General features: G+C 47.2%; 2 protein-coding genes across 4 annotated transcripts in view; one reads left to right on the top strand and one right to left on the bottom strand.

Annotated features, from left to right (window-relative positions):
- atpv0e2 (ATPase H+ transporting V0 subunit e2) overlaps nt 1–18,832 on the top strand; it is a 34,568-nt gene that overhangs the window by 1,205 nt on the left and 14,531 nt on the right. The window lies entirely within an intron of this gene.
- On the bottom strand, nt 2,123–18,445 carry hyls1 (HYLS1 centriolar and ciliogenesis associated). 3 transcript variants are annotated; one of them, XM_070553600.1, is made up of 12 exons: nt 18,306–18,445; nt 17,935–18,064; nt 17,669–17,770; nt 17,482–17,549; nt 17,160–17,383; nt 16,204–16,259; nt 8,963–9,111; nt 8,839–8,884; nt 6,181–6,235; nt 5,674–5,755; nt 5,424–5,518; nt 2,123–2,670 (listed from the first exon to the last, which is right to left on the bottom strand). In XM_070553600.1, the coding sequence occupies exons 2-12, from the start codon at nt 18,050–18,052 to the stop codon at nt 2,310–2,312; spliced, it is 1,356 nt and encodes a 451-aa protein (XP_070409701.1). In that variant the 5' UTR covers nt 18,053–18,064; nt 18,306–18,445; the 3' UTR covers nt 2,123–2,309. The 3 variants fall into 3 exon arrangements, with proteins under 3 accessions (XP_070409701.1, XP_070409702.1, XP_070409703.1); XM_070553601.1 differs by having other exon boundaries at nt 17,160–17,380; XM_070553602.1 differs by lacking the exon at nt 5,424–5,518 and adding an exon at nt 5,346–5,372 and having other exon boundaries at nt 2,456–2,670.

The raw sequence follows: 18,832 nt of genomic DNA, 5'->3' as shown, positions 1-18,832 counted from the left end.
GTGGACAGAAATGACGGAAACGTTGGTTTAGAGGTGGCGACCACATGAAGAGGTAGAGAATGAAGGACACATGTCATGAAGTCTCTGAAACATATAAAGACATTAGTAAATACAATATCCGGACACCAATCAGGAAATGTAACGACTAAACCAGAAAAGGCCCCTCTGCCTCTGTTGTTTAAAAGTGAATTAAAATGTGCTGCTATGCAGGGCCGGATTATCATTGCAGGGGCCCCTGGGCACAATGTGCTTAGCGCCCTGTCTCCTTCCTCCTCTTGTCTCCTGTTTCCTTCCTCCTCTTCTCTCCTGTCTCCTTCCTCCTCTTTTTGTTTCCTCTTGTTGGTCTCCTCTCTTGCCTTCAGAAAAACTGCTTTCTGGCCTTTCTATTAGTAAATTCATTTACAATGTCATCAAAGTCCAGATTCCTGACAAGCTGAGATTCAACAGCCATCAGTGACAGTGCACTGAGGCCCTGTTGAGTTTGTGTTGTTCTCAGTTCATTTTTTATTCTTGTCATTTGTGAAAATGATCGTTCCCCTTCACAATTTATAACTGGTAGAGTTAGAAAAATCCGCAGGGCCACAAACACACTAGGGAAGACGGACTGTAGACTATTTTTCAGCCCGAGAACGATCCTGGTACTGCTTATATTAAATTATTTATGTGGACTCTCTGGGGATTATTTAGAGCTGAGAGGCGCAGAGCTCTGATCGTTGATGCGCTCCAGACATGCGTCCTGAGCACGACTACAGTAACATTATCAAGGTGTCGCCACCTCAAAAACTAATTTAACACGCGATCATTCATGTCGGCTCATATCCTTTCATGATTTCTGTCTTTTATCGGTGCTTGATGCGTTTTGCTGCTGCGGAGTGGAGCGCATCACCTGTTTTGTCCTCCGGTGAGTTGGCCGGCGCGCGGCACGCACTCTGCTATATTTGCGGTCGGTAGATCTTTTAGAACTGCAGTTCAAAGGTAACTCATGAGGTGAATATATATGAACCCAGGTAGCAGTTTCTCTTTAGGATTGAGAGGAGATGCAGGAAGATAATAAACAGGCAGGACAGAAAAATAGTCAAATAAAAACAAGTTAGTTTTTGTACCTGCTGGTTGCAACAAACAGACACCATTGAAGGTAATCAGAAGTGAGGAACAGAAAATGAAATAATTATTTTAATGTTTAGAGCAGCAGGAACTCCGAGAGGCTGCAGGCGCATCAGTGAGTTTGCGGCCGCTGTGGAGTGGGAGGGGGGAGAGGGCTGAAGCAGAAACTACCGTTGTTAAAAGAAATGTGTTCAACTTAGAAAGTGTGGGCGCAATTTTAATTACTTGTCAATTTTTTTTCTCCAATGTTAAGACTGGTTAAGGCTGATTGGCAAACATTTGGGGGTTTTCCCTAGCAACCACAGATGATGCAGCAACCTTGTACTCACCCTTATTTCTCAGACCGCAGCGGCGCTTGTCTGCTGTGCGGCTGCCGGCTTGTGGAGGTCTCGGAGACCTCTGTGTTCCACCCGGTTTTACCCAGCGGTCAGCCCGGCGTATCTCTGACTCAGAAGCTCTGGTGTTGTGCACAGTTAACTCCGGTTGTAGCTAGGTTGCTACCTCCGTTAGCTTAGCTCCCACCTCCGCATTAGCTTTGGGTTAGCTTCAGGTTAGCTTGTAGCTAGTTCGACCGGGTGTCGTCAGTTGATCCCAGCCTTACAGCCCCACCCTCAGCTCCACCTCTCTTCCCTTTTGTGGAATTGTCTGGGCTTGACGGAACCTGTGACACGGTCAAAATGGCGGTGGTGGCCACCTCCCATTTGGCCTCAAAAACGTGATATTGGAGTCTATGGAAACCCATTGTCCAATATTTATATGTCGACGGTGACGCTGGACAGGTTGGATGCTGAGCCGCTGGGTCTGACTGAGCTCCACCCTGATGTTTTTGCAGTGCATCCAAGGTCAGTGGAACGTTCCCAAAATTAGATTAGATCCAGGAGCCTGAAGCTCCAGTCCTCCAGGGCCACTTTCCTACATGTATTAGATGTTTCTGCTGCACCACGCCTGATCTGAACCAGTGGATGATTACGAGGACTCTGCAGGACTTGAGGACCAGCTGAAGACGTGATTCAACCACTGAGTCAGGTGTGTTGGAGCAGAGGCGTGTAGGGTGGTGGCCCTGGAGGACAAGAGTTAGGACCTGGTGGAACTGAACTCTTGAAATGATCTCAGACTAAGTTGTTTATCCTGATCCATCAGGCTCGATATCCTACACAGTGTTGAAAAATGGCAGAGGAACTACAAACGAATCGTAAGTGTCTGAATCACTGTGATGTAACAAGAACACGCTGGACACGCTCGCGTTTCTGGAGGACAAACTTCTTTGGCACAATCAGCGTTACAGCCCTCTGTACCCGTACAAGCTGCCCTACTCCGACTTGCTGCAGAAGAGCTGACTCGAACACGTTCACAATGAGCAGTTTTGTTGGTTTATTATGTGTAACAAAAATAAATAGCATAAAAACAGTACAACGGGCTTTCCACAGAGTCTTAAAGTTGATCATTAAACCTCGGTGGGAGGAGACCGTTGGCCAGATAGTTCCTGATCTCCCAGCGGAGCGCCAGGCGTTTCTTCTCTGTGGGAACGATGTAGGAGTTGGGCTCGTGAACTCTCCGAGGTTTAGGCTGAAACACAAAAGCAGTGGCCTGCATGAGGAAGTGCAGTTCAGCCAGCAGGAACAGGAGCTTCTCGGTTTGGGTTTAAAACCCAGGCCTGCTAGGAGGGTCACGTCGACGCAACGCCAGAGGGTAAACCTGAATCACAGTAAGTCACATGACCACTAAACTAAGTAAAGCTGAGACTCCAGTGAGCATCACCTGTCCTCCATTTCCTTTTGGGGCTGCTTTATGACCAGCCAGAACTCCAGAGTGAAGAAATGTGAGGAAGTGCACGGGCCACAGCTCCAGAACCCTGACACTTAGATGAAAGACCAGAAGCACCAGTAATCGTGCCACTTGGCGCCGTGTCATACTCCAGAATGGGTACTTCAACACAAACACGACTCCGCATGAGGAGGTGACCGCAGCCTGGACGCAGGGTTCAGGCCGTGAGTTTCACCACAGAACCATAATAAACTTCTACAAAAGACTTTACCAATACGTTACAGTTCTATGGTCCACACCAGACCTGCTCATGACGCCTTTTACACTAAACCCCCACATTTAGCATTTTCAGTACCTTCCACAATGAGCCGTTTCAGGCGTCGACACTGAAATATCAGTATTTTGTGTTACAATAATGACTGGATATTTAAAAGCTGCGTAACGATTTTTTCATTGAGAATTAACTCAAACATTTACCATATTTCTTCTTCTTTGTGGTAAAATGAAACCCGACTGCGAGGTGGCAGCAGTTTTTACTGCCCTCAGCGTAACTACGAGATCTCGGGGCATCTCAGGCCTCCGGTCTGAGTGTTCTAATTAAATAAATGTCGTCTGGTTTTAGCGTCACAACTAGAGGTGGAACCTAACGCGCTAACTATGATTAATTCAGAAGAAAATGACGCGTAAAAAAATCATTTAAGCAGCTGGAATCATAAAAAGGCGGAACCTTTGTAATTGCTTGATTACGTACGCCGATTTCAGCGACGCACACAACAGAGCAGCCTCGCGTGAACTGATGCGGCGGTGGAGGAAACGTGTTGGCCGCTTGTTTTTACTTGTAAAACAAACTTCCTGAAAACTACGGCGTCCGCCACACGGACATTTTTAGGAGAGCGCCTCCCATCTCTGCTGCTGCATGCTGCGCTTGTTCTAGCGACCTGCATACCTGAAGGTTTATAAAGTGGAGGTAAGCTAAATTCCTGATAGCAGTGACATCATCAGACAGAACGATGTTTTGCTTTCAGCAGTAGTTTATGAAAGTAGTCAGACCAGCAGCTGGGAAAACGCTCCGTGTTCTCACTATAAACAGTCAAACGCGTCTTAAAGCGACAGTAACGGTCTTAAGTTTCCTGATAAGTTTCTAAACGATTCTGTCGGTTTACTTTGTTTTTCTGAGACGAGGCGCTGTCTACGCGGGACGATGAATCAGCAGTGAAGTGTGTTGAAGCGGTCGTCCGCTGACTGGAGCTGAAGGGGCGAATGTTTACATGCAGGCCCAGTGAGGAACGAGGAAGATGTGATCAGGTTGCAGACCTGGAGACCCGCAGACTCGCTGCTGCAGGTGTGAATCTGCAGCTGTACCCTTCCTGATGTGAGAGGGACTTCCCACTCACCTGTTCACCGCTCAGACGTCAGGTCATTATGTGCTAACGGTGTCTTTATCATCCCGCATCAGCACTTCCTTGTCCGGGTCTGACCCGAGTTGGTAAATGCAAGTCCTCCATCAGATTAGTGCCCGTCCTCGTGTCATTTATACGGGTTTTTACTGATCTAGAAGATGCGCTTTTACCAGATTATCAGTAATAGACAAGCTAATAAAAACACAATGATACATAAAAGTGAAACTGGAACATTTTGAATATGGTGCAAAAGTCCATTTATTTCAGTGACTCAACTAGACTGAGAGACCATTTAAAGGCTCCAGAACCCTTTGCAGGTGTTTTCTGTTTGCAGTTATGAATCAAGAGTTGATTTGTTTCATATAACAGCGACATTTGAACAATTAAAAAGAATTGTTTATTTTAGAAATGAAGAGCTTTGAGTTCCCTAAATAATATCCAAGTCTAACGTATGATTCTCTGCCTCATTGTCTTTAACTAAAAATGGTTTCATGAACGATTAAAATGCGATTAAGATTAATTAATTACAAAGTTTCTAATTAATTAGATTAATTTTCTTAACGGAGTCCCACCCCTGATCACAACATTTCCTTTTCTCACCTCTGTATTGACAGCTGTTGCCTATACACACCCCTAGAGTCAGGGCTCTGTCACTGTAGGGTGGGGGTACTTCATTCCAGGACTGAAGGGCCGGTATCCAGAATGTTTTAGTGGTTTCTCTGCTCCAACAAACTCGATTCAGGGGTGGAGTCGCCTGTGCAGCAGCTCATCAGGCTCTGCAGAAGCCTGTTAATCACCTGCTGAGTGAAATCAGGTGAGCTGAAGCAGGTTAAACTAAAACCATCGTTGATACCGGACCTCCAGGCCCGGAGCTGAAAAGCCCTGCTTTAGGGGAACCAGCTGCTGCTGGCCACGCCCACCCACTCCTTGATTGGTAAAACCTAGACAGCTCTCATCTCGACTCAGTAAAAGCTGACCTAGAACCACCAGAACCAGTGGCTCTGAAAACACTTGTACTCTGATTACTTTACTCTTTGCTTTGCTGACGTCATGAGCAGAGTGTTAGAACATACTTACCGGAGGAGGCTGGTACGCAAGTTTTTCCTGAGGAAAGAAAAGAAACTGAAGGTCATTGGAAATAAAGCCACCGCTCACCTCACATCTGGATTTAGGATTCTATTTCTGCCGACGCTTTCACAACCAGCACGTCTGACAGGAGGCCTTTGTGTCTCGAACCCAACCCTCTGGGTCTGTCTCAGAACAACAAGAGAGAGTTCTGGAAGTTTGGATGGGCAGGAGAGAGGTCTCCTAGTCAAGCAGCTGATGGACCAGTACCTCCAGTTAGAGGAGCGGGGCTCTTAAAGATTATTCCTAGAATGGAAACAGCTTCTTTTCCATCCCATACCTTTATCTCCAGGTGGAGAGCATTCCTGTCCCTCTCCCCGGGAAGTTTGAACGTTCCCCAGATCTTCTTGTACTGATGATACCTGCAGAGATGAGAGAAGAACAAACACCTCAAGTCAAGGAACACAAACATCTGGAAGGTTCTGTGTGGAGCTTCACTGGTGGAGTAGCGATGATCTTCAGGCTCTAGTTCTGGGTTCAGATAGCTCTCCAGCTGAACTCAGCTTTGTCTCATTGTTCCTACAGACCTCAGCGCGGCAGTTTCCTGCCACACCCTTCTGAAGACCACGGTGGTCACAGGCACCTTGGTTGATGCGTTAGACGGAAAAGGCATCTAGAACATTGTTACCAAGAGAAAAGTCGAGGGAACACAGGACTCTGCCTCTTGATGACAACTGGTCCTGATCTGATTTTAGCCTCTGACTAACATCGCGGTCACCTAGGCCAAGACTTCTTCTGGGACTTTTGTTTGACTCCATCCAGGTGTGGGTAAAGCTTTGGTGCTTACTTGGCCACAGGATCGGTCTTCTTGATGTTCTGCTGACTCATCACTGGTCGGATGACTGAAAAACAAAATCATCAGGTTACATGTGCTGCCGTGTGGGTCTCGACTGAAAAGAGAGAAAAGGATCTCTTACAAAGTGCCTGAAGGTAAAAATCACGAGGTGCTTCACGAAAAATAAAAAGAATTTAAAAAAGATTTAAAAATATGTTTATAATGACAAAAAGTAAGATTAGTGATCAAAACTGTAAGGAAAGGGAGAGGAGAGGGAAACCAGTGGATCCCGGGAAAGGCAGAATAAGAGCAGAACTAGGAGAGGGTGGTGATGAAGGTCCCACCAGACCTGAACAGGTGAGTTTAACCCTCCCACTGTCCTAATGGGTGACCCCGCGAGGAAAGCTGACCATTGAGCATCGATGGTTTATGCCTTGGATCCATGTGACAGGGGTTGAGGTGGTGCTCACTCCTGTCACATGGATCCAAGGCATAAACCATCGATGCTCATTGGTCAGCTGTCCTCGCAGGGTCACCCATTAGGACAGTGGGAGGGTTAAAGGAGACCACTGAGTCCACTGATCTCAGGCTCAGGGGGAGAGAGGTCCAGAGTCTGGGGGCCACAGCAGCAGATGATCTGTCACCTTTGACCTTTAGCCTGGTGCTGCACAACCAGTAGGCTTTGGTCACTGGACCTCAGGGACCTGCTGGGGGTGTAGGGACTAAGAAGATCACCAATGTAAGATGGTGCTTGTCCATGTAAGGCCCTATTGACCAGAACCAGGATCTTGAGATGAACCCTGAAGTTGACTGGCAGCCAGTGAAGCTGGAGGAGAAGCGGGGTGATGTGGGTGTGTTTGGAGGACTTGGTCAGAAGCCGAGCACAGGCGTTCTGAACCACCTGTAGACGGTTAGGGAGGTTCTGCTCAGACACGTGAAAGGTGATATACTGCCTATAAACGGGAAAAACATCCAACCTGTCAGTGTTTGTTTCAGGAATGATGCGCCTTAAACAAGCCGTTGTCCCCATTTGTGACATCACAATCAGGATAATTACCACCTCTCCAGGCTGGGGGAGCAGACTTTACCTGGGCTATGTTCACACTGCAGGTCTTGATGCTCAATTTCGATTTTTTGAGTAAATCTGATTTTTTGAGTGGCTGTTCACACTTAACTGAAATGAGCACCAACCACTCTCCAGCGTGACCGCTGCACGGCCCCAAAGCACACGAGTCACTCTCGGTGGAATCGGAACCAGGAGAGGTGGAGGTGTGATGAAAGCCTTCAACTGACAGGTCCTCCACGGGGTCGGGGTCACTCCCGTCAGCTCTCCGGTTTGGGGCTGGAAACCTTTAAAACTATAAACTGTTTTACTTCTTACTCCTGCCGTCTTCCTGAATTATTCACTGGAAATGTTCCGGTGTTAGGACCCCCCACCCCACAGAGCCCAAAGAGACGCTTGGCTCCAGCAGCACCCATCGTTCTCATGCCCTCCTGTAGTTTTTATTCCAGAACGAGACAGGATGTCCCGACAGTCCTCGGAACCCTTCTGTCAGCGCTGCTCCTCAGGAGCATCAACACACGACGCCCACCTCTGCTGACTCGGTGACGTAGGAGGTGGATTTAATGCGGCCGTTCGCATCGCAGTCGCTTTCAAAAAGATCAGGGGTGTCATTTATCAAACATGGCGTAGAATCCTTACTAAAACCGTACTTAAGCTCAGCAACAAATGTACTTACGCCAAGCAGGTGTGTGATCTATCAAACATGGAGGACGCACAGCTGCACGCAATCTCCGCTTCATAAATCAGAGACTAACGAGAATGTTTCTCAGCTGCTTTTTAGTCACATCCCGCCCTCACCACGCCCACTTACTGCCATAAATGGTCAATGCAAAGTGCCTTGTGGATCTCATGCATATACATAAGCCGGCTGTTGCAGCGCTCCGCCAATGACATGGCGACCGTAGATCAAGGCAGATCTAGGAGGCGCAATTTCACACAAGCAGAAGTTGAGGTACCTGTGGGTGAGGAGGAGAAATGACAGGAAGTGCTTTTGCAAAACAAATAAGAGAAAATCCACGGAGTGGCACAGCGTTGCTGAAGCCGTCAATGCTGACTTCTTCGTGGCGGATATAAAAAATGGTCCAATCAGGATTCGATCCCCAACGTTCCCGGTGAAAGTCACGCGTGCTAACCAGTCACATCAGCGAACTCACCGTTTTCCTCCTGGAGGTCTGAGGAAACAGCCGACTGCTCCAGCTGAGCAGCAGGCACAAAGCACGGTAGTACAAAGTACTTCATTAACAGGTTTTGTATCACTACATCCCCTTTAAGCTGCTGCAGGCCACACCCACCCTCCCATGATGGGCTGTCAACCCAGATACCCAGGAGGGGCTGTGAGTAGAGCTGCTGCTTCTCCACAATCAGAGCAAAAGCCTTTAATTCCTAAAAGCAACAATGGATGGATGGCTTTTCTCATCAGGAGTGTTTGTGGAGGCAGCAGAGACCCAGATGGCAGCTCAACAGGACGCTAAAGGTGAGCTCCACAGAATATGTTCTGGATTAGGCTTAAACCTGTTAGAACTACAGCACAAACCTGTAAAGAACCACAGAGGAAGAGTGATCTAAAGGAACCCTGACCAAGACCAGTTAGGTTTCTGGTGACTTACATGATTTTGGTCTGGGCCGGACGTCGCCATCGCTCTGGGACCGAGTCTGTTAGCAAACAGAACGGGTCAGCGACTGAAGGAAAACTTTCAAGCATGAAAGCAAAGTTGAACGATGTAAACCCACCATGACTCTGATATAAGGTTCTACGGTGCTCAGAGAGAAGTCATCGGTCTCAGAGATCTGAGGGGGGCTTCCACCTTCTCCCTCCACGTCCTGAGCTGATGTGGATAAATCCAGTTCAGCCGTCTGCTCTTCCAGAAGACTCACCGCATCTGTAAAAGGTACCAGTCACATCAGCAAACTCTGAGGATTCCTTCTGGAGGTCTGAGGAAACCGCCGACTGCTCCAGCTGTGACACAACAACCCTGCTGAAGGGATGGCATCATCTACGGCTGGATCGCACCACCGGGGGTTCATTTAAACAAGAATTAGCACCAATCAGAGATCAGGAAACCTAGATTTACAATTACTTAAACAGAGCTCTCTCTCTCTCTCTCTCTCTCTCTCTCTCTCTCTCTCTCTCTCTCTCTCTCTCTCTCTCTCTCTCTCTCTCTCTCTCTCTCTCTCTCTCTCTCTCTCTCTCTCTCTCTCTCTCTCTCTCTCTCTCTCTCTCTCTCTCTCTCTCTCTCTCTCTCTCTCTCTCTCTCTCTCTCTCTCTCTCTCTCTCTCTCTCTCTCTCTCTCTCTCTCTCTCTCTCTCTCTCTCTCTCTCTCTCTCTCTCTCTCTCTCTCTCTCTCTCTCTCTCTCTCTCTCTCTCTCTCTCTCTCTCTCTCTCTCTCTCTCTCTCTCTCTCTCTCTCTCTCTCTCTCTCATAATTTTCTGAACAGCCTCTGTTTAGATAAATGGAGTTTACATCCTACAGGACAACCTCAGCGTCGCCAAGCGTTCGATGTCGGCTCTTCCTGTCATTGTGAAGCAGAATTCACCAAGCGTTGGATTGTTCACCCACTACTAGGGAACGTGGGCTGGGTTTAGACCGTCGTGAGACAGGTTAGTTTTACCCTACTGATGATGTGTTGTTGCAATAGTAATCCTGCTCAGTACGAGAGGAACCGCAGGTTCAGACATTTGGTGTATGTGCTTGGCTGAGGAGCCAATGGGGCGAAGCTACCATCTGTGGGATTATGACTGAACGCCTCTAAGTCAGAATCCCGCCTAGAAGTAATGATACCGCAGCGCCGCGAATCTTCGGTTGGTCCCGGATAGCTGGCCCTCGGGCCGGTGCGGAGAGCCATTCGTGACTGGGCTGGGGTGCGGCCGGATGATGGCCGCCCCTCTCCAATCGCGCGCTGCACGTTTGTGGAGGACTTGGTGCTAAATGACTTGCAGACGACCTGATTCTGGGTCAGGGTTTCGTGCGTGGCAGAGCAGCTACCTCGCTGCGATCCATTGAAAGTCAGCCCTCGATCCAAGTTTTTGTCGGGGTCCTAGCCCGGCTGTCAGAAGCTACTGCAGGAGATAGGTGTAGGAGACTATTTTCTATCAGAAGCTGATGCAGGAGATGGGTGTAGGAGACTATTTTCTATCAGAAGCTGATGCAGGAAATAGGTGTAGGAGACTATTTTCTATCAGAAGCTGATGCAGGAGATGGGTGTAGGAGACTATTTTCTATCAGAAGCTTCTGCAGGAGATAGGTGTAGGAGACTATTTTCTATCAGAAGCTGATGCAGGAGATGGGTGTAGGAGACTATTTTCTATCAGAAGCTTCTGCAGGAGATAGGTGTAGGAGACTATTTTCTATCAGAAGCTGATGCAGGAAATAGGTGTAGGAGACTATTTTCTATCAGAAGCTGATGCAGGAGATGGGTGTAGGAGACTATTTTCTATCAGAAGCTTCTGCAGGAGATAGGTGTAGGAGACTATTTTCTATCAGAAGCTGATGCAGGAGATGGGTGTAGGAGACTATTTTCTATCAGAAGCTTCTGCAGGAGATAGGTGTAGGAGACTATTTTCTATCAGAAGCTGATGCAGGAAATAGGTGTAGGAGACTATTTTCTATCAGAAGCTGATGCAGGAGATAGGTGTAGGAGACTATTTTCATGCCTGTATTATAATTAGAGAATGAAAAATTGTTCATCAATCTTTATAAATTAGGCACAGCTGTGTTGCACCACTCTCTGTTACGTAAAAGTCAGTTTATATATTTAAAGTGATTTAAATCAAAGGGTTAGACATCATTATTAATACAACTGGGTACACAATCAAACCACACACATTAGAAACGGCCCTGGACCTTCAAATGTGAAGCCTCCTGCTCTCCTCTAACGATGTCTGTTAGTCAGTGTTCTAGAAGAGCGAGTTGGTTTCTTTATCCGTCTCTCCACTCCTCTGTTAGCGTTTCTCTGCAGTGGCACACCGAGCCAAAGGGAGCGGGTGTCTCACGCCTGGACGACCTGGCGTCAGCGAAGGAAATAACCAGAGAGCCACAGACCCGTGACCCAAGCGCAGGCGGGACCAAAGGAAGCGGGGTTGGTGATGCGATTGGACCAGCCGAGCTCCTTATTGACGGAGCACTTTCCCAGAGTGCTGGACACCACAGATAAAAGCAGAATTAAATCCATCCATCAGGCCCAAACTCCTAAAACAGTAGATCGGGCAGGACCAATGGCGGGTTCTGTCGGCCCAAACAGCCCGGTGTGCCCGACGCCACGCATGCCGGATGACCAGCAGTTACAACAACAGCTCTATAGCTTGTAACTCAGGAAGCGCACAGCTGGAACGGATATCCCGTCTCTTCATTCTGCCAGAGCCACCTAATAACTGTTAAACCTGTCACATGACCAGTCATGAGCTGGTTTAGGGTCCTGGTTTTACTCATTTGAAGCCAGGTGTAAAGTTTGGAGGAACAGAATTTAAACTCAAACCTGAGTTTAGAGTCCAACGTTGCTGTGGGAACACACTAGAACACGGTCCATGGTCCTCTGGGATGTCCGTACCCATCCTATGTCTCAGGTGTCCGTCCCCCTGCTCACACCTCTTATCCTCCATCCAGCCGACCATGAACCCGATATCCGTGTCAGCCGAAGGTTCGCCTCCTGCCTCTACATCACTCAGCTCCTCAGACCTCCGACCTCGCCCATCCTCTAAACACCTCTCCACTGACAGTTTCTGTTGTCCATCAACAACGTGCAGATGATCTTCTGATTCTGCCCCGATCCCGTCCCCCCGCTCTCCAGAACACGGACCATCAGCGGGAAGGCTGTTGTCCTCCAGCTCAGAGCTGACGAGTGAACAACGGCTCTCTTTTGTCCCTGAAAGACGTCCTTGGCTGTTGGTCTCAAACTGCTCCTCCGCTCTGCATGTGCCATAGCCAGAGGTCCTGAGGCTTGGCGCTGGACTACTCCTGCTGTCATCATCCTTCTCACCATCGTCATCGTCACTTTCCCTGTCCGAAACCTCTCCTGTGAAGGTTCCATGGATCTGCAGCTCTGGCTGCTCGGTTATGGGTTTGGAGTTGATCATCTCCTCATCCTCCTCTCCATCTTCTGCATCAGACCAAAAGGAGGAGCTGAGGGAACTCTTGCTGCCATCGCCGTCTCCGTCCCACCGCGTGTTTAGGTTGGACATGAGGAAAGCCGTGCTTCTGTCAGAGAGCCGAGTCCGACTGGTGGAGGCTTAAGGAAGGAGCTAAGAAGATTAGCGGACGCCCCCAGCTGGAACGTTTACTTCTCAGTCTCTAACAGATGAACGACTAAGGGCGCCGCTCACTGAGAGAACACTAGCAATAAAACAGAAATACTTTTTCTATAACGCATGAAAAGAATCAAATCCTGATTTTTTAAGACAACGAATAGATTTTCTCTCCAGTAAGGATGATGAAGTTCTTCTCCAGGCACACTTTACAATAAATCCATAAACACTTTGTCTGTTTTCACCTTAAAAACCAGAACAAGGAGGCCCAGCCTCACCACAGGCTCATGCAGCACTCATGCCGGAGCAAAGAGCGGACACCAAACCGTCCCCAGCTGCTGGTGTTGGTCTCACAACTCCAGCGAACCACACTCACGTGGCTTTGTGCTTCTCTCCCAACTACAGATCCATCTGCTACTCTACCCAAACAGCGTTAGCCTTCCCCGTCGTTTACTAGCCTAGAAATCCAGACAGTACAGTAGTGCATTTGGGATAAACCAAGATGGCTGCCAGCAGGCACCTCGCTACAAACAAATACTGAAAAAAGTGGATCCACATTGAAGATCCAGACTAAAGGAGTGCCTCCATCGACTAGCAGAAGGTTTGTTCACCATTTATAACCAAGTAAAGAGGAAGGTGTCAAAACAACAGAAAGAAAACAGAAGCAAGCTAAATTTGCCACCTGAGAACAACCAACCAGGTGAGGGTGTGGAAACTGCCTTGGGACTCCACCTTAAAGGTGATTCGCTAAAAAACTTTTTAATGATTGTTTCTGATCTAACGGGTCACTCGGAGTTCAACATGCAGGCTGAACGTAAAATAGTCTCCTACACCTACCTCCTGCAGTAGCCTCTGATAGAAAACAGACTCTAGGTGAAACTCTAGGATAGAAAATCCTGACAGATCTACGTCACCCTGTCACTATCATTCATGGACTCACCCATCTGGACTCACAACGGGGAAGCTGTTGTTGGTTTAGCAACCAGGAAACAGCAGAGAACGTCTCAGCTAGTAGAAGCTAACTGTTAGCATTAGCAACTCCACCACACAGCAGAACTCCTAGCTTGTGTTATTAGTGGAGGTAAAACATCAACGATGCAGTCAACTGAGTCAGCGGTAGAGTCGTGTTGCTGTTAGCCAATCAGAGGAGAGATGTCCACATATCAGGAAGTAAGACTCTGAACCCTGCCGTGTTCATCTCTCCTCTGATGTGGCGTTCTGCTAGTTGTTGAAACAAGCCCACCTGTTGGACGACCCTCAGGCTGCAGCAGCTGGGCTACACGAGTACGGATTTAATCCCAGACGGTGACCCGGATGTGGAGTCCGCGCTACAGGCAGCGCCCCAGTCCAGGTACAGGAGAACTTGTGGAACCCTGAGCCGTGTTCTCACACCACGAGTACCTCCTTGGTCACATGTGTTGACGATCCCCCAAAAGTAGAATGTTCAACTGATTACTACATGAAAATGATGTACTTAAAGCTCCCAAACGCAGAACCACGCCTCACTTCCTGTCTGGCTCAGGTATCTGTAACAATCCTCATGCCGGGTCCAGACTCCGTGAGGAAACTTTCTGGAGCTGTGCATCTGGATCAGCACCACAGCTGGTGTAAATGCTCTGATCGAGGCTCATGTAGTTTCTTAACCCCTGTCCTACATGTTTTAGGTGTGTCCCTGCTGCCACACCTGATCTAAATGAATGAGTGATTAACAGGTTCCTGCAGAACTTGATGTGATCCTGAAAAGGCAATGCAGACATGTAGATCAGGCGGGCTGAAGCAGACACGGCGGGCGGGGGGGCTTGACTGTCATGTTTATACTTCTGAAGATCATTAAAGAACGTTTCAGCTTCAGAACTTCTTTTAAAAAACGACAAACGTTTCGTCATTTCTGTTGTCATGAATCAGCAAAAATCCTCATCAGATGAACAAAGATGAACTTTTTAAATAAACTCCAGCTAAATGTGACGAAAGCACAAATTATTAACTAGTTTGAAGTGAAAAATGTAAAAACAGAAATAACATTTCTTCCTACTTTCCTGATTCACTTATTCACTTTTCATGTTTTCATTTTCTCATAAAGCTTTTGCTTCATTAGTGGAAAACTGCAGTTGAACACGCTTCGCTGCGTTTTCTGTCCACAACAATGGAGGCTTCTTCTTTCTCTCCGCCTCTGGTCGAGCGACACTCTGATCAGTGGGTCTGGGGTTATTAGAGGTCAGACCCGCGGTGCACACCGGCCGCAGGGAGAGAGACAGACAGGGAGGGAGGGAGAGATAGAGAGAGACAGGGAGAGAGAGACAGGGAGAGAATGAGAGACAGACAGTTAAAGATAGAGAGAGACAGGGAGAGAGAGACAGGGAGAGAATGAGAGACAGACAGTTAAAGAGAGAGAGAGACAGGTAGAGATAGAGAGAGACAGGGAGGGAGGGAAAGAGAGAGACAGGGAGAGAATGAGAGATAGACAGAGAATGAGAGACGAACAGGAGAGAAAGAGAGACAGAGAGAGAATGAGAGACAGATAAAGAGAGAATGAGAGACAGACAGGTAGAGAAAGAGAGAGACAGGTAGAGATAGAGGGGACAGGGAGAGAATGAGAGACAGATAAAGAGAGAATGAGAGACAGACAGGTAGAGATAGAGAGAGACAGGTAGAGATAGAGGGGACAGGGAGAGAATGAGAGATAGACAGAGAGAGGAGAGACAGACAGGGAGGGAAAGAGAGAGAGACAGGTAGAGAGCTGCAGATCTCACATTTTTATCGACAGAAACGGCTGCGGATGAAAATCACGGGAGACGTCTGAGAGTTTAGAGCTGTGTGGTTACTGTGGGTAAAAGCCGAACAGCATTTAGGTCATTAGTGCTAACGAGCTATTAACGCAGATACGACCGTACTGTCGCCAGAATTATTTACCGAGGATGTTTCTCTGTTCAACATCAGCTCCGCATCACCGACGCCACCGTCTTCAGCCCTCCTGAATCCACGCGCTCTGCGCCGCTGCAGCAGCCGTTCCAGGTTACGCTACTGGAAAAAGTCCATGCACGGTTGCGGTCGGCCCAAACAGATAATTGATAATATATCAACCATATTTTAATGCTGCATTACTTTATTTGAGTATTCATTAAGCGTAACACATCCCAGCACAACGTGTTTTCTACCAGGGCGAGTGCGGTCATCATCTGGGTAATGAAACAGTCACTTTTCCGTGTCACCCTGTAATGCTCTCACGGACCACTAGGGGTACCCTGGTTGGGAATCACTGACCCAACGAGATTATTGGATTCTATGGATGTGCGAGAAAGCTCAGGACTAAGACGGCAACTCCATATGAAGATACACCGCCCGGCCCAAAAACAAAAGGTCACACACTCCAATATGTCTTTGGAGCGCCTTTAGCTGTGATTGCAACACACAGTCGCTGTGGCGTTGTTTCCAGAAGCTTCTGCAGTGTCACCAGGTTTATTTCCATCCGGTGTTGCATGATGGTAGACTGAGCTCTGTCTGTGGGTCGTGGACAGACTATTCACATTTATAGGCTGTCTAGCCAGGCTAGTGTTGTATATCATTCCTGTTATTTACCTTCAGAGCTTTGGCGCCTTAGGAATGATGTAGGCTCCGCCCTTTCTGTCACGTCTGTGTTAGTTTGTGGCAGACGGCCATCTTTAATGGGTGTGTTTACATCAGGTAACTCTCCCTGATGCCGAGGAGACGAGCGTAAGACAGGTGTGTGCTATTACCTGAGCCTTCGCTGTAGTCGGACTCGTCACAGATCAGAGACTTTCCTTCATGTTTCCTGAGAACATAGCAAACACGCGTGTTACCGTGTGCGTTGTTTGATCTGGCTTACACCATCACATACTCGCTGTTGTAGTCAAAAATGCCAGTGACACTTCATTAACGTTACTGTGTGCATCATTAAGTATTACTAAACAGAATATGATGTTAATAATGCACTAAGTAGCATTAATAAATAGAATATGTTGTCAATAATGCACTAAGTAGCATTAATAAACAGAATATGTTGTTAATAATGCACTAAGTAGCATTAATAAACAGAATATGTTGTTAATAATGCACTAAGTAGCATTAATAAACAGAATATGTTGTTAATAATGCACTAAGTAGCATTAATAAACAGAATATGTTGTTAATAATGCACTAAGTAGCATTAATAAACAGAATATGTTGTTAATAATGCACTAAGTAGCATTAATAAACAGAATATGTTGTTAATAATGCACTAAGTAGCATTAATAAATACCCTTATCGTACCAAAATGCTAGTAAGGCATTAAAAAGATGATATTTTATGGCACCATAAAGGAGATTGATGGGTTTCTACAAAAATGCTAAATGCTCTTTATCTATATAACTCTTTTAGAGGACTCTATAACTGCTCAAGGTGCTTTACGACTAACCGGTCATTCATCCATTCACACACGTGATGATGAGCTATATTGTAGCCACAGCTGCCCCGTGGCACACCGACAGGAGCCATCAGTCCAGCGTGACAGCCTGAGCCGGGCTCAGACCTGCGGTGGACACCTAACCCCTCTGCTGCGGTCGCTCTAAGAAAACTTCATGCACTTGGTCAACAGGGATTAGTCTCATTGTCTCTACTTGATGTTCGGTTTCTCCAGAGGGGAAAACAAACTAATGAATTGGACCAGGACCCTGATCTCTCCTGAACCCACCTCAGGACTTTTCTCTTGATGAAGCGTCTCAGCTGCCGTTCTGAGGAAGAGGAAAGGCTGTCTGACAGCAGAGACTCCAGGGTGTTTTCAGCATCCGGCGCCCCCTGCAGCCTGTTCCAAGCACTCGGAGGAAGCTGGAGCTTTGGAGCCACAGAGTGATGAGCGTAGGAGTCACAGCACCCCCAGTGCCACCCACAGCTTCTATCCTCACAAGTGGTGAGCTGCTGTGTATCATAAAGGTGTATTAGTTACATTTGGAACAGAGGGGTTTACATCTGTTGGTGTTAGATGATGAGATGATGATGATGGGTACTGCAGCCACCTTTCTGTGAGGGTTCGTTTCCTCTGCGTGTAAAATAAATCCTTTTCCTGAACCGTCAGACGGATTTACTGTGAAGACACAAACGATCCAAGAGCTCATCTCAATTTCAAAAAAGATTCAGATCTCTGACATTTAACCCATAATCGGTTTAAAAACAGACAAGTAGTCGTTCATCAGGAGCGCCGACCTTTTTCTCTGATGTAAGCAGGAGGAGCTGGCTGAGATGTAACCGACTGAGTTCTGGGGGCCAGGTTCTCCCACCGGCCACGTCGTATCAGATCATCCAGATCTGAAACACACACACACACACACACACACACACACACACACACACACACACACACGTAAACAAGGGCATAGCTAAGAGTAAATGATCTGGTTTTCCACACATGTTGACACTAGAAGGCGGGTGGCCGGTGGGATGACGCATGGATGGACAGGTGTGGGTCTAACCTCGCTTAAACTCGAGCAGCCTGTGTTGGGGGATGTTCTGATAGCCAAGCAGAGCCAGCTGTTCTTTAATTTCTTCTTCTGAGAAATCCAGGTTGTCCATGACGTGGTCAGCTTCCATGTTCCGTAGGAACTAAATGAATAGCATAAAAAAGCGGTTAAACGCAACAATAACGTATAATAAAGTTTATATCAAACGCCTTATACTAAAAGCCTGAGACGCTTCAGGATTTAGCTAGTAAAGGATAACTCGTAGCTACACTAATAACAAGTCCTCTTTCAAAGGGAGCCGCCGATAGCGTTTGATCTGAAACATCGGCTAAAGCCGTTAGCAGCTAACAACGAAACGTGCTAGCGTGCTGTAGCATCCTCACCTGCACACAGACGGCGTGTGTGTTGTAGTTAATCCATAATGCAGACACTAACCGAAACTAGTCTACTTGTTTACAGACTCTAACGTCAACAGACCACCTTCCGTTAACGAGTTTAAATATGACGCCCGTCTGCGTAATTTGGAATTCTAGGACGTCCAAGGAAGGTCCCGCCCTTTCTCGCCTCTGATTGGCTGGAAGGGCTCTACTACGATTGGCTATTTCGTGTAGAAAGTGTTCCCTCGCTGCAGGTTTTTATGTTTACAGCCGGATCTTGAGGAGTTTTTGGGAAGAAAATGTGAACTCATCGCTATAATAAACATCTTTTCCTGTTTAGCAACAAATCAGGTTCAGTTTCTTTCATAAAAGAACCTGAAAAACGTCAAATGTGAACTAGTAATAAATCTTGTAGCATTTTATCACACTGTAGAAGAAAGTAGAAAACATCATTTCTATAGCGCCTCTCAAGATAAAAATCACGAGGCGCTTCAGCTGTACAATGACTTTATATCTGTTGGCTCTATTGAGGT

Source organism: Nothobranchius furzeri, chromosome 7, assembly GCF_043380555.1.
Source record: "Nothobranchius furzeri strain GRZ-AD chromosome 7, NfurGRZ-RIMD1, whole genome shotgun sequence".
Classification (NCBI taxonomy): Eukaryota; Metazoa; Chordata; class Actinopteri; order Cyprinodontiformes; family Nothobranchiidae; genus Nothobranchius; species Nothobranchius furzeri.
Note: the sequence above shows the minus strand (reverse complement) of the source record. Positions and strands in the feature narration are given on the sequence as shown.

What these genes read in the sequence shown, in the direction of transcription:
- hyls1 (XM_070553600.1), bottom strand. Translation starts at nt 18,052, where the DNA reads ATGGAAGCTGACCACGTCATGGACAACCTGGATTTCTCAGAAGAAGAA. An exon ending in TGCTTACATCAGAGAAAAAG is followed by an intron (nt 17,550 to 17,668) that starts GTCGGCGCTCCT and finishes GTGTCTTCACAG; the next exon opens with TAAATCCGTCTGACGGTTCA. An exon ending in AACCTTATATCAGAGTCATG is followed by an intron (nt 8,885 to 8,962) that starts GTGGGTTTACAT and finishes GTTTGCTAACAG; the next exon opens with ACTCGGTCCCAGAGCGATGG.